Source organism: Lynx canadensis, chromosome B2 (assembly GCF_007474595.2).
Source record: "Lynx canadensis isolate LIC74 chromosome B2, mLynCan4.pri.v2, whole genome shotgun sequence".
NCBI lineage: Eukaryota > Metazoa > Chordata > Mammalia > Carnivora > Felidae > Lynx > Lynx canadensis.
The window spans coordinates 135930875-135944664 of NC_044307.1; the positions used below are offsets into that span (position 1 = coordinate 135930875).

Here is a 13790-nt window from a genome sequence, read left to right on the forward strand (position 1 = left end):
CTGCTTTCCTGACTTTGTTCAGCTTGCCAGGGGGCCCCTCCTCACGGCGTCCATAGGAATTTTCTAGCAACGGTCCGCCGTATCCCTAGCACTTAGCTCAGTGTCTGACAAATAATGCATATCCATGAGTAACTGTTGGTTGGAAGATGCTGAGAGTCTGGCCTCACCTCCTCATGGGTGTGGGGCTCCAGCCTCCACCGTCTGAGGGCCTGTAGCCTCCTGTCTGTGATAGGAGCCTAACGACCATTTACAATTGCAGCTGCCAGTGACAGGTCAGCTCACGGTGTCAGTCCAGAATGGCTGGATTACGTCGCGGTCAGGAGCGATCAAAAATTTCAGTGGCTAAAAATAATGTCTTATTTCCCACTAATGCTGTGTATCCAGTGTTGACTGATGGGGGGTTCTGCTCTTTACTGTCACTCAGGGACCCAGACCCATGAGGCTCTGCCTAGAAACATGCTTCTATAACCAGCAGGGCAGGGCGAGGGCCCTGGGAGGCACCCGTGGGCTCCTAAAGCTTCCGCCGGAAAGGGCACACCTCACATCCGCCTCCTAGCCCACTGGCGCAGCAAGTCTCACTCCACGTCTTGCTTTTGAGGGAGCAGCACAGCACAGACCTACCTGGGACCTGGAAGGAACCACGAGAACACTTGTGAGATTTTGCAGATAAAGGGAGTGCTGCCTGATTGTTACTGTCACTCTCTGAAAGGGTTGTTCCATGCCGCCCTCCATCCTCGGTTAATATAATTATTTTATTTAGTTAGGGACAAAAGGCATTAATCCCAGGGAGCTTAACAACTGGAGTTTTCCTTCATGACGGTCTTCCAAAGCTCTCAGGAACAATTTCCTCATCCACTTTGAAGGAAATAACCATCTGTCTGAAGAGAAAATGTCCCAGATAATCTAGAGCTGGGTTTCCAAGGGGGAGTGATTTACACGAAAAGCCCCTCAGTTAATCAGTTGTTCTATTGAGACCCTTCATGTGTTCAGGGTTTATGGGGCCTTTAATCTTGGCTCATATGTGGACTGTCATTGTGCGGATAAGCTCCTGTTTTGATAATCTTTGTGGGAAGCCTAAATAAGCCTCTGGGGACTAGCCCCTCTGGGCTCAGCACTGAGCTAGGAGCTGGGGTTCCCTGGTTATATGGCAGAGTCACTCATAAACAAAAGGATGTCAGCTTGAGAGAAGGAGAAGTAAAGGGGAGTGTTGTGCCTGAGAATGAGGGGAAGAGATAGCAGGTTTGGGTGGGGGGCTCCCCCAGAAGATTCTGGAAGGCTGAGAAATCAGCTAGCCTGAGGTAAAGAGGAGGATGTGGTCCAGGAGATGGTTACAGGCCCTGTGGCCGCAGGGGCTGGAGCCACGGAGGGGTCCTACTGTGAGCACTTAGTGGGCCAAGTCGGGGAGTCAGAATTTTGAGATTAGTTGGAAGCCATTGAAGCAGAGGAATTGCGGTGGTCAGGTTTGAATTTTATTTTATTTTTTTTTACTGTTATAAAAGTTTATTTCACAAAGAAGTTCAATAGGAAAATGCGCACAACCTGATTTTTATATGATCATAAACAGGTGCTGTGGAAGGGAGCCCTCTCTCTGGTGAACCCAGCCATTGTCTCTGCTCTAGCCAACGCTTCTGTCATGGCGATGCTCTTTCCTCTCTTTATCACCCTTCCCACATTGTTCTGTTGCCTACTGGTTGCCGTCCCCACGCGTTCATCCATCAAAAGACTCATAAAGGGACCAAATCCCCCTTGGCCTTGTCCGCCACCATTTAATTGTGACCGTAACTTCTTGCCCATAAATTTTTCCATCCCAGGAGGGGAGTTTTGCTTCTAGTGTCTGCTCAGCGAGCTCAAACATGCCTCAAAACAAAATGCCTTGGATTTTTAAATTTAACTTATGCTCAATTTGTTCGTTCTTTTCTACATGCCTTACTTTTTGGTATGATTTACATTGCCACAACTAATTACTCTCTGTAGTGTTTCTGTTTTAAACCGCAAGTCCTATTTCATACTGAATAACCACGTTTAAATCTGATCATTTCCAGTATTTTTTTACCTACACAGAAAATTCAGCAAGGTGGAAAACCTGAAGTAGAATATTATACTCTATCGTAGATCCAGTCACAGCGGAGAGAGAGATCTATTTATTGTCAGGATTTATTTATTTCCTGAGGTGATTGCTACAATTTGTTGTCCTGTCAACATTTAACTTTGTGTGTGTGGATTTAAAGCGCTAAGGGTTTCTGATGTCGAACAGATGAATCTACTTCTGGTTTTGTCAGTTTTATGGTGAGATGATCTGGTTTTTTTGAAGCTTTTTTGAAGCTCTTTTGGCGAGAGCTTAATCAGATGGTCAGACAAATGTTTATACCATTTCTGAAACTATGAGTTTTGTTCCTAAACGATTGAAGGCAGATTGGGATTTTGAGAAGACCCGCGTGGCTGCTGTGTGGGCCACGCCGGCAGTGTTAAAGGTCAAGAGAGAGTGACATGGCGGGAGGGAGCCACATGGCCTGGGCCAAGGTGTTGGGGGTGGGGATGGGGGTGGGGTGGGCAGATATAGTGCCCTTTGGAGGTAGGATTGACGGGATTGCCCGTGGATGGGTGCGACGTCTCACAGGAAGGCACATTTGCTCAGGGCCTGCTGTCCTGGTAGGCGGTGCACCTGGGAACCAAGAACGGAGATCAGAAGCCTGATGGGCGGTGAACAGAACAAAAGGAGCTACCTTCTTCCGCGACGTTTCAGTTACCCTTTATTTCCTTGCTAAATTCCTATTCCTTGGAGTTAGTTTTTCTGGATGTAACCGAAATCAGTCCTCGAGGGTCCGTGCAGTCCCTTTTCCTCAAAAGGGCCTGGTGAAGAGTGGCGCATTTAAAATGTTTTGTGTTCACTCCCCACCCCCCTGGATTTCTTTCCGTTGACACAGTGCCCACTCGGATAGTGGTCATAATGCAATAGAGAAGATTTGCAGTGTTCTTTGATGACTTAATTGACATCCTCGTGCCATTTTTCACGGTCACTGTTATTGAATTTGAGGGGGACTCTGGTCTCTTGATTGGATAAGGAAGACACCTGGGTGTCCCTGATTGAATTTGGCAACAGTTCTAGTCTCCTTGTGGAGGATCCTTGCCCAAGTCTCATCTGCAATATATTATCAAAACATCTTTTATGTTGGAGGGATTTCTGGTGATGGCTGAGCTCATCGTGTCGATATTGATTGTTTTAGCTTCCCTTTCCATGCGGACGTTTTCTGACTCCACATTCTAGGCTACTCTCATTTGGAACCTATAAAACCTTCCTTCAGACCAATATGGAAGGTTTTATTTTCCAGCACGCCTCTGGATAGAGTTTGAAAGCCACGGACACCTTAACATCAACAACCACAGCTTGAAATCTTAATTGTGGCTGGTGCTATACTGAATCTAACGGCTGCCACCTCACCTCATCCTAGTTCACTGAATTGAATCACACAGATAGATCTGTTCTGCGTTGTAATCCCTGACTCTCCTCCACACGGAGCACCTGCAGGAAAAAGTTGCAGGAAGCAGAAGGCCAAGAGGGTCACTGTTCAGCAAGGCCTTCCAGGCTCTTAGCCAGACCTTGGTTGCCCATTTCACTTGCAGGTTCAAGAGGGAAGAAAGACGGTTTGGGTTCAAACCACTGTCAGGTCAAGCTGCCTGACCCAGGACAAGGCCTATAACCTCTTGAAGTCTTCATTTCCTCAGTTGTAATAATGGCACCTGCTACAAGGGTTGAGATGAGAAGTAATTAAACTCTTTTTAAGTGTATTTATTTATTTTTGAGAGAGAGAAAGAGTGCACAAGCAGGGGAGGGGCAGAGAGAGAGAGAGAGAGAGAGAGAGAATCCCAAACAGGCTTTGCACCCGATGCAGGGCCTGATCTCACAAACTGTTAGATCATGACCTGAGCTGAAGTCAAGAGTTGGTTAATCAACTGAACCACCCAGGCGTCCCTATTAAATTCTTGGTTATAAAAGTTATTGGCATCGTGCCTGGTACCGTGGTACTAATAAATATTAACTACTATTATCTTGAAGAAAAGAAGAATGTCTTACTCGAATTTGTACTTCTTGCCCAGACCTAGGACTGTACTCTGTGATAATTTGTGTTTTAGACAGGTGTCTTAAAGAAAATAAACACATTGGCTTGAAGTCACTCTTTCATAGGAGATTCATGGTTCAGGACTCTGTCTTTTTATTATTAATCAATGGACATAATAGTCCCTGCTCTGGAACTGATTTACTGATTCTTAGAGGGTGTAGATCAGGTGGTTACAGAAGCAATCTTCTGGACAGAGGCCAGTAACCGTTAGCAACTGCACAATAACGCTTACATTTTAAGCTCTGAAAACAAAGACATCGCTCAGGTATGATAAGGAATTTGGATCATGACTAATCTTTTCGCTGGCCTGGGTCTGTTGTTGACCTCCTCAGACTTACAGTAGCTCTTGCTGGTGAAGCGCTGACCATAAGGCAGACACTGTGTGAGGCAAAGGACATGCTATTGAATCCTTAGGACAGCCCAGTGAGGAAAGTTCTATTATTATTTATTCCCATTTTACGGATGAGGAAATCGAGGTACAGAGAGGTTGAGCTCACACAGCTAGTGATTGGCAGAGCTGGGACCAAAACTCTGGGCTGCTTGGCTTAATGTCTGTGTTCTTGACATACTCTTACTGCTCAAAGGTAAGAACGATGTTGGATTTGAATATTCCCTTGAGAGCAACTATTTAGTGGGGCGATAACCATGGGCAAGGTGGTGCCTGGGGCCCAGCGGAAAGGAACCTGCTTTCAGTGTCCAGTTACACGTTGTCTCCAGCATTGCTGTCGTTTGTTGTGGAGGAAAAGAGAGGGCTAGCCGAACTTTCTTTTGTGTGGCTTCTGGTCTGTTGATCTCTTCTGAGAGATTTATTCATTCGCTCGTCCGTTCTTACCACTCTGCCTGGATGCGCTGTAAACTCATGACGACCAATGACAGGCAGGCCCAGCACGTGCACGACGACTGTCCCGTCTGTCCGCTCTGACATTCTCCTAGGTGGCAAATACATTCCTCCACACCTTCTCCACTGGCCTCACCTCAGCTGATGACCTTCCTTTCTGGTTTCCCACCGAGAAAATGGAGACAATTGGAGGGAACTTCCATGGGCTCCCAGTGCCCCGCACCCCCACCCCCCTGCCCCCGCAGCACCTGTGCCCACACACATCGCTCATCTAGTGCGACAGACAAGCTGGCTGCGGCCCAAGAAAGGGACCGTCCCTGATGCAGTGGACTCTACCCTCTTGCCTACTCAGGGATATCATTCTGGTGATTCCTCCTCACTTTCCTGCATTATACATCCCCATCAGAGTATAAATGTGCTTATTTCTTCATCCTTAAAAACAATCTGAAATCCTTTCTTGACCCCTCTTCCCCCTCTAGTTACAGCCCTTTCCCTTTCTTCAAAACTCCTTGAAAACGTTTCCTCTATGGTGCCTACCCCCCTTCTGCAGGGGATACATCCCGACACGTCTAGTGGATGCCTGGAGTTGTGTGTCGTTCCAAACCCTGTAGGTACTACTTTTTTTCCTATACACACATGCCTGTGATACCGTTTAATTTACAAATTAGACATAGTAACGGGTCAACCACAACAACTCACAATGAAATAGGACAGTTGTAACAACACGCTGGAGTAAAAAGTCTGTGAAGGTGGTCGCTTTCTCTCACGGTATCTTATTGTACTGCGCTCTCCCTTCTTCTGGCGATGGGGTGAGATGATAACACGCCCGTGTGACGAGGTGAAACAAAGGCAACGACGTAAGCGTTGTGAAATGGTGTTAGGTTGCTGTTGACCTGCTGCTGCTGGCTCAGAGGCTCATCTGCTTCCAGACTGCGGTGGAACACAGGTATTTGAAACTGCAGGTGGTGGGTGGGACGGCCGCATTCCTGAACGCCAAATCCAGCCCCAGTCTCCCTTTGTGTCTTGAACGGACTCTGGGTTTCCGCCCCAGCACTGCTCCAAAGATGCTTTGTTAGGTACCCGTGACTCCCGTGTTGCTCAATCCAGTGGCCCAGTCTCATTCGTTGTCCTACTTCTAGGGTTCAACGCAGCTGATCGTTCCCTCCTCCTTAAGTCATGTTCTCCTGGCTTCCCAGGCACCAAACTCTTCCCATTCCCTTTGCTGGTTCTCACACATCTTATTTCTACCCACTGGAGGGCTCAGGGATTAGCCCTCAGACTCCTGTGTTTATTGTAGCATTATTTACAGTAGCCAATATATGGAAGCAACCTAAGTGCCCATTGACAGACGAATGGATAAAGATGATGTGGTACGTATGGATGTGTGTGTGTGTATTTATCAATCTGTATCTATATATCTGTATCAATACCTGTATCTATATCTATAACGGAATATTACCCAGCCACGAACCGGAATGAAATCTTGCCATTTGCCATCGACCCAGAGGGTATCGTGCTAAGTGAATTAAGCCAGAGAAAGACCGATACCAAAAACAAAACAAATGAACAATAATGAAAAACAAAACAGACTCATAGATACAGAGATCAATCCAGTGGTTGCCAGAGCTCGGTGGAGGGTGAGGTGAGGGGGAGATGGGCAAAAAGAAGGGGAATAGAAGGTACAGACTTCCCGTTATAAAATAAATACATAAGGTGCAGGGATACAATGTATAGGAATATAGTTAGTAATAAGTAACAACTTTGTATGGTGACAAATGATAGCTGCACTTACCATGGTGATCACTTTGTAACGTATATAAACGTGGAGTCACTGTGTTGTACACCAGAAACAATATAATGTATGTCAACCACACTTTAGTAAAAAAATAAATAAATAAACAAATGCTCGGTGGTAGAAATTTGCTGTTCCCCGGCATCTCACTGCGTAAAGGGGGAAGGAAGTGTGCTTGTTTAAGTACTCACGCACGTTGAATACGATTATTGACAAGCAATTTAAAGGTGAGATTGAGCCAGTTCATAAATATAATAATTGATCCAAGAGACTCTGTCTCACTGTCTCTCGATCGATGACGGCAAGAGTTATAAGAGGAATTTACGTCTACTTTCCGTGTGCGTTTCCTTTGCTTCCACACCTCGGGCAGTTGCTGTTTATAGCCCTTCTTACAGATAGCCCTGCACAACCATCTTGTCTCCAATTCTGGGTCAATTTCAAGAGGAAATCAAGTATTCATGCAATTGTAGGAGTCCCTCTTGTTCTTAACCTCAGTATTCTAGAAAAAGGTGCCTAATGGTGGCGGTAGGCCTACGCATTTTGTTTTGGTGAGAGCTTCGGTTTATTCACTTAATAAAAATTCACTGTGCATGTCTGTGGTCTGGATAGCCTGCTGTGTATGGAGGTTACAAAAATAAGCAAAACACCGTCCCCGCCCTCAAGGAGCTCTTTGTGCGCTAGCCAAGGCCAACAGATACACATCTTGATGGGCTTTAATGTGCTAGTGATCATGATGACATTTAATGTGCCAGTGACTGCAGGGTGGTGCGAGGCCAGAGGACAGGACATCCAGGTACTAATGCAGCATCTGGTCATGGGCAGTGGTCAGCCCGAATGACCTTCACCTCATCTCCTCATCTCCTGACACGCGCTGATTACTGAATACAGGAGACGTGAGGTGCTTCAGCTTGGTCCCTGTCTGGGCTGCAGAACCTGGCTCCGTGAGTGGAGAAATGGGATTCTCCTATTCTGGGCTATAGAGACCGAGAACTATAGTTCTGGTAGACCTCCGCTTTCTAAATAAGAGTACCGCCAAGGCCTTCGAGAGGGAATCGTCGCAATATGCCGTCATTACGCGTGCTGAGCAGCTTGGAACAGCCTAGAGGCTGGCAAGGATTTATGGTGAATCGGGGTAATTGGGCAATCATAAATCTTCAACCCTGCTTGCCTTTATAACAACTGAATTAGCTCTAGCTAGCGCAAAGAGCCGTGGGGACTCAAAATAAATCATTTAGTCGGTCACTCAGCAGACAATTATGGAGTGCCCACTAGGTGTGAGGCATTCTGCGTCCTCTCTCATTTATGTCCGTAGTTAACAGAGTAGCAGGGCATCAGATTCTTGAATCTAGTTTCTGTTCCAAGGACTTATTTTGGTTTTTGTTTTTTTAACTTGCAAGGCTGTTTTGAGTAAGTCATGCTGGACCCAGATTATTCCCTGCCCAGAAGAAACTAAATAAAGATTTTGGGAAAGATTTGACCGTGCAACACCTCTTTCCGGGAATAAAAAGACATCAGGGATTTGCACCCTTGTTATTTACGACCATTTTTTTTTTTTCCTTCGAAAAATGTATCCGTAGTTCAATCCATTCATTTGTGGAAATTACAGATGGGGCCTGGCATCCCTTTCTTTCTGTGCATCTGATCTAAGACGGGTGTCGATTCCAGCAGCAAAAGGGACAGATGTAGGTGGGTCCTTGCTGTCTTCCTAGTTGAAGCGATTCTGTGACGGAGTCAGAATAACAGAACTGGGGTTTTCAGAATGCCTGGAATCGGATTGTGGGCTACTTGCCTGGAGTCGAAGGTGAAACTCTTCATGATGAGGGTCCACAGCATTCTGGATGAGGTGAGAGTTTTCTCGGTTTGAGGAAGGTCTGGTTGCCGTCTCTTTCCCTCCCCACCCCCTCCCCATAAACAGAACTGCCCACCCACCACGGATGGAGGCCTGAGCTTCTGTGACTCGCTTTACCCTTTTACTTCCCAGACACATAAACTTAGTGGTAGGGGCGGGGGACTCAAATCTCAGTCCAGGAAGGACCGTAGCCACGTTGGCAAGGATTACCTCCTGCACTTGCTTTCCCCGGGCCTCAGAGAGGTGGGGGACGGGGGAGCATGTTCTTGGGGAGGAAGAGGTCAGAAGAGCCCAGTGTAAGAGGCTCGGATGTGCCCTGTTGAGTTCAAGCGGGACCTGCCTCGGATCCAGTTCAAGTGAGACTGACCTTCTGGTTCCTGGTGTTCGTCTAGGAAGTGATGCCGTGGGCCTCACTCCCAGAAGACGTGCCCGCGGATCGGTCGCTCCAGAGGGCCTTTGGCTTGCGTGTGGAAGGCACTGCGTGTTTGAGTTGCGTTGAACGTTTACTGCTTGCCTGGGATCTGTGAGACTGGGGAGATGGTTGCGGGCAGCCCCAAAGTTCAAGGGTTGTTTTCTTGGTTGGCAGGCTGCCCACTGCTACCAGACTGTTAAGGGATGTGTGGCCGTGGGTACCCAAGCGGCCAAAGCACAGCTCTCCATCGTGGAGACAATCTGGTTATGACAACTGTCCCCTGTGCCACTGTCTGTGAGGAGGAGGACTGGCTTTAGGGTTCTGTGTGCCCTGCTCTGGCGACACCATGGCAGAAAACCTCCCTCCGCAGGGAGAGAAGGGCTGCTCCTTGGTGAGAGGCGGTGAACGGCTCAGTTCCCCTGCCAGAACTTTGTATTTCCTTGGCATTGCTGCTGGTCTTGCCTCATCCTGTGTTTTAAGACCTGTACGATTACAAACGCTGTGGAAATTTTTTTTTTTCATTCGTCTTGAAAATGGAGGCCCCAGCAGGAGCTGAGGAGCCCTCAGGTGAGCCCAGCAGTGCTGTCTGTTCACAGAGGGTCTAGGAGGAGCAGAGATGAGCAGGGGCCCAGAGACGATGGCCTTGGGCCGGGACTGGTCCTCGCGTGGCCCTCGATTGAGTCAGGGTGGAGCAACCAACCGGCTCTCGCTCGTGTGGCTGAGCTTTGCTTCCACGGCGAGCCGTGTCCCACAGTGTTCCTTTGGGAGGCCACCATTTACCTTTGTCATGTTCCCCCACTGCGGGTGGGGGTCTCGGGTCTGGTTGACGGTGGAGTCCTCAGCACCTAGCCCGTGACCGTAGAATGAAGGTTCTACGAGGGGTGTGGGAATCGGTGACCATGCGTGAGGAGTGGTTCTTCCTCTATGCTGTCACCGTCTGTCATGGAAGGTCTCCCCTTTCTGCAAAGACATTCGAAACGGGAGCCGTGGTTTGCAAACTCTAATTGGTATGTGAATCCTCTGTGGTGCCTGTTACCTATGGAGACTCTGAGCCCCTCCTCACGTGTCGGGGTCCAATGGTTGGGGGGGGGCAGTGCCCAGGGATCTGCACTTTCACAGGGGGCCGCTGGGCAGGCATTCTGTGAGTCACGACTTGAGAAACAGCACTTCGTGCTGCCTGCTGCGGAGAGCTCTGGAAACAGGCTCTCCAAGTGGGGAGTCAACAGTCGAAGAAGGAACTCTGGCTCATTCCTGCTGCTTTGATCACACACCCGGAATTTTCCACATCTTTGATTTCTTTTGTACCTCCCCGTCGAGTCCCGTGGGTACACTTACCATTCTCCTTGAGTACACTCTAAATATTCAGTGGCATGGTTGAAACCGGTTGACATTTGAAAAACGGAGCACTTCCATAGGAGGACAGCAACCAAAAAATTACTAGACATACATTTAAAGATCAGTTAAGTCTCCAAGGTATCGGCTCTTAAGTAAACCCTGCTTGAGCCCCAGGAGGCTGGCACTGTATCAGCTGTATCAAAAAATTGGCCTTTTTCCCCTCCCCTGTAATTTTGAATCCTTCCCTATCCAAGACCCAGGTTTATCCTTGGCACCCGAGGGTAGATCTGCCCCATTCCCGTTCCCGGTCCGGGGAGCGCTCCTTTTCCCCTGCCGACTGGCAGGTAGTGTGTAGACGAGTACAGACAGTGGTCTCCTGCCCAGACCCTGGCTGCCTGTCCCTTTGAATCACATCCTCAGGTGTGGACACGGGTTCGTCTGTGAGACGCCCAGAGACTCGCGGTATCTGAACCAACCATCTCTGCAGCTCAGGCCTCCAGCTAGGGGTTTAGCATGTTCTCTGGAAACGGTTAGTCATTTCCCAAACTTGCCCTAAAACCCTGAGTCCATTCATGGGTATTCCACAGAGGGTGTGTTCGATGGAAAGTTGGACTCACCTCCTGGCTTCGAGATTGGTGGGTGCCTTGGCTACTCTTTGATTTTTCATTTCTTATTTGAGAGAGAGAGCGAGCGAGCAAGCGCATGCAAGTGGGGAGGGGGGCTGAGGGTAAGTGAGAGAGGATCTTGAATCATGACCTGCGCCGAAACCAAGAGGCCGACGCTCAACCGACTGAGCCACCCGGGCGCCCCTTGGCCCCTTCTGATATGTTGTGGTGCCTGAACCACGGCCGTGGAGCCGTGGCGGAAGGCTCTCTGGCTGAGGTCCAGCACTACTCAAAGGGTCCGAGTGCTCTGGTTGCTCTCAGAGTCACTGCAATCAGCAGGGACAGACGTCTCGCTCAGCACCGCTGCCTCCTGGAAGGAAGGCATGGAACACACGTTGGCATCAAGCCGTAGGTATTGGGGTCAGGTGGTCTGAGTTCGAAACTGAGCCCTCAGCCCCCCAGTCCGGGTGCTCAATCAAACACTTCTGTGAAGTGGCGGTGATGATAATACCTACCTCTGTGAATTGCTCCTTTTTTAATTCCAAAAAACGATGATTAAGGGCTTAATCACGGTGCTGGGCACTGTGAAAGGCACGACGCAATGGACTTCCGGTTTAGGGAGGGAGACCGACAAATGTAAGACGGTGCCCGTGTGGTACACGCACCCAAGAAGTGCATGGTATGAGGAGTGCAGTTTCAGGGGTTGGGAGGTTGACCTTGGCATGGGTGGGGGCACGAAGTTTTCCCTCAGGAAGTGATTGCTGACTTCAGATCATGGGAAGACCACCCTGCGTATGTGCACGTGCAAAGGCCCCGTGGAGGCCCAAGTGGGGAGCATGTTGATGGATCGGGGCTGGGGGTGGTCAGGGAACGTTGGTTTTAAGAGGGATGGGAAGCCACGGAAAGGTCCTCAGCAGGGCAGTGACACCTTTGTGTTCTTAAAGCTGCTACAGAGGAGAGACTGGACAGAGGGATAAGAATGAGTGTGTGGCAATGCTTGGAAGAAACCTGTAATAATTTAGGCAAAAGATGACCTAGTGAAGACTGGAGGGTGGTGGAGGAGGGAAAAGTGCAGATTCAGGAGGCATTTAAGCCAGAGAACTGATAGACTTGGTGATGGATTGGATGAGGGGGGCAGAGGGAGAAGAAGGGTCCGGGGCCAGGCGTTCTAGAATGGTCACACCACCTATGCAGAGCAGCACCCCTTACACGTAAATGCTTGTGGCAACTGTTGTTAACTAAGACTGGAATCTGACCCAAGTCACTCGGGCCCATGTGCCCTGGGCCCTGCCCTCTGACCCCAGCGTGGCCCTTGGACCAAGAGTTCCCCTCTCCCATCCCCTCTCTACTGTGTGATGGAAGCAATGAAAGGAACTTCTGGCACCTTCTCCTCCTCAGGCAGAGTGTCTCGGTGGGTGGCCCTGAGCTCTCACCTGTTCCCCAGAAGGTACCTGAATGGCAAGTACCCCCATACACCCCCTCGGCTTCCCCTCCCCCCCCCCCCCCCCCCCCGCCTCCCCTGTTGTTAAATCTAGTCTTAGTCCGGTGTGTTTATTATGACTGATGAGTCAGCACTGACACGTTTTTGATAGGTGAGCTCCATAGTTTCCACTAGGGTTCACTCTTCGTGTTGTACGTTCCGGGGCACGTGTCTGCCATTACAATGTCATACGGTTTCACGGCCCATAAATGCCCTGAGCTCCGCCTTTCCATCCCTCCCCTCCCCCCGCCCCTGGAAACCACTGATCTTTCCACTGACTCCATGGTTTTGCCTTTTCCAAAATGTCCTGTGGTTGCAACCATGCCGTATATAGGCCTCTTCAGATTGGGATTCTTTCACTTAGCAAAATGTGTACAAGGTTCCCCCATGGCGTTTTGAGTCTTGAGAGCTCATTTCAACAACAGTCTCGGTCTGTCTGCACCTGGAGGCCTCCGTATGGCAATTCCAACGTCTTTTCGGTGCCTGGCATCTCTTCCAAACGGCCGCTCCTCGTCTTCTCAGTCTTACTCTTCGGTGCACCTGTCGGCCCTGACCACATGTGGCCATAGCAGATTTAGGAGCCTGCCCAAGATAGGAGATGGGAACACGTCCAGATGCGGTATTCCGCGCTCCGGAAACCCTACACCATGGTCGCCCAGATTCCCATTGGCACGATTCGGTCATGAGTCGTGTGGTATGAGAGAGCTGCCTTGTGAGAGCTGAGCTGTCATAGGCACTTGCCTTTGTGGCACCCCGGGTCTGAGTGTTTCCAGCCTAAAGAGTTCTGCTTGGCCCCTGAGCAGTTTTCCTAAAAAGGTGACTGTGGATCATCTTCTATCAAAGACCATCTACGCCATATTACTGAATAGATGGGAAGCAGGAGATAGCCGAGGGTGACCTCTCAGAGGCTGCACGGCCATTGCCTCTTGCTCTCTTTGGGGGACACCAGCCCTCTCTTGGAACACCCTTTTTTTTTTTTTTTTTTTTTTTTTTTTCAACGTTTATTTATTTTTGGGACAGAGAGAGACAGAGCATGAACGGGGGGAGGGGCAGAGAGAGAGGGAGACACAGAACCGGAAACAGGCTCCAGGCTCTGAGCCATCAGCCCAGAGCCCGACGCGGGGCTCGAACTCACGGACCGCGAGATCGTGACCTGGCTGAAGTCGGACGCTCAACCGACTGCGCCACCCAGGCGCCCCGTAACACCCTTTTATTCTCTCTCAGTGTCCTTACTGGCTGCCTGCAGCCCAGTAGCAATTTGAGCTCATCGCTGGGCCGCCTCGCACACGTCCTTGACCTGCCTGATCCCTCCTACCTTTTGTTTTAACGTACCTCTGAACGTGTGTGTCCACCAGCTCCCC

At 49.4% G+C, this 13790-nt stretch overlaps 2 protein-coding genes across 2 annotated transcripts in view; one reads left to right on the forward strand and one right to left on the reverse strand.

Moving 5' to 3' along the window:
- The window catches only part of PPP1R14C (protein phosphatase 1 regulatory inhibitor subunit 14C), an 88339-nt gene that overhangs the window by 34036 nt on the left and 40513 nt on the right, over positions 1–13790 (forward strand). The window lies entirely within an intron of this gene.
- On the reverse strand, positions 1289–1794 carry LOC115514659 (small nuclear ribonucleoprotein G-like). The gene is made up of 2 exons (XM_032593294.1): positions 1625–1794; positions 1289–1337 (listed from the first exon to the last, which is right to left on the reverse strand). The coding sequence occupies exons 1-2, from the start codon at positions 1792–1794 to the stop codon at positions 1289–1291; spliced, it is 219 nt and encodes a 72-aa protein (XP_032449185.1).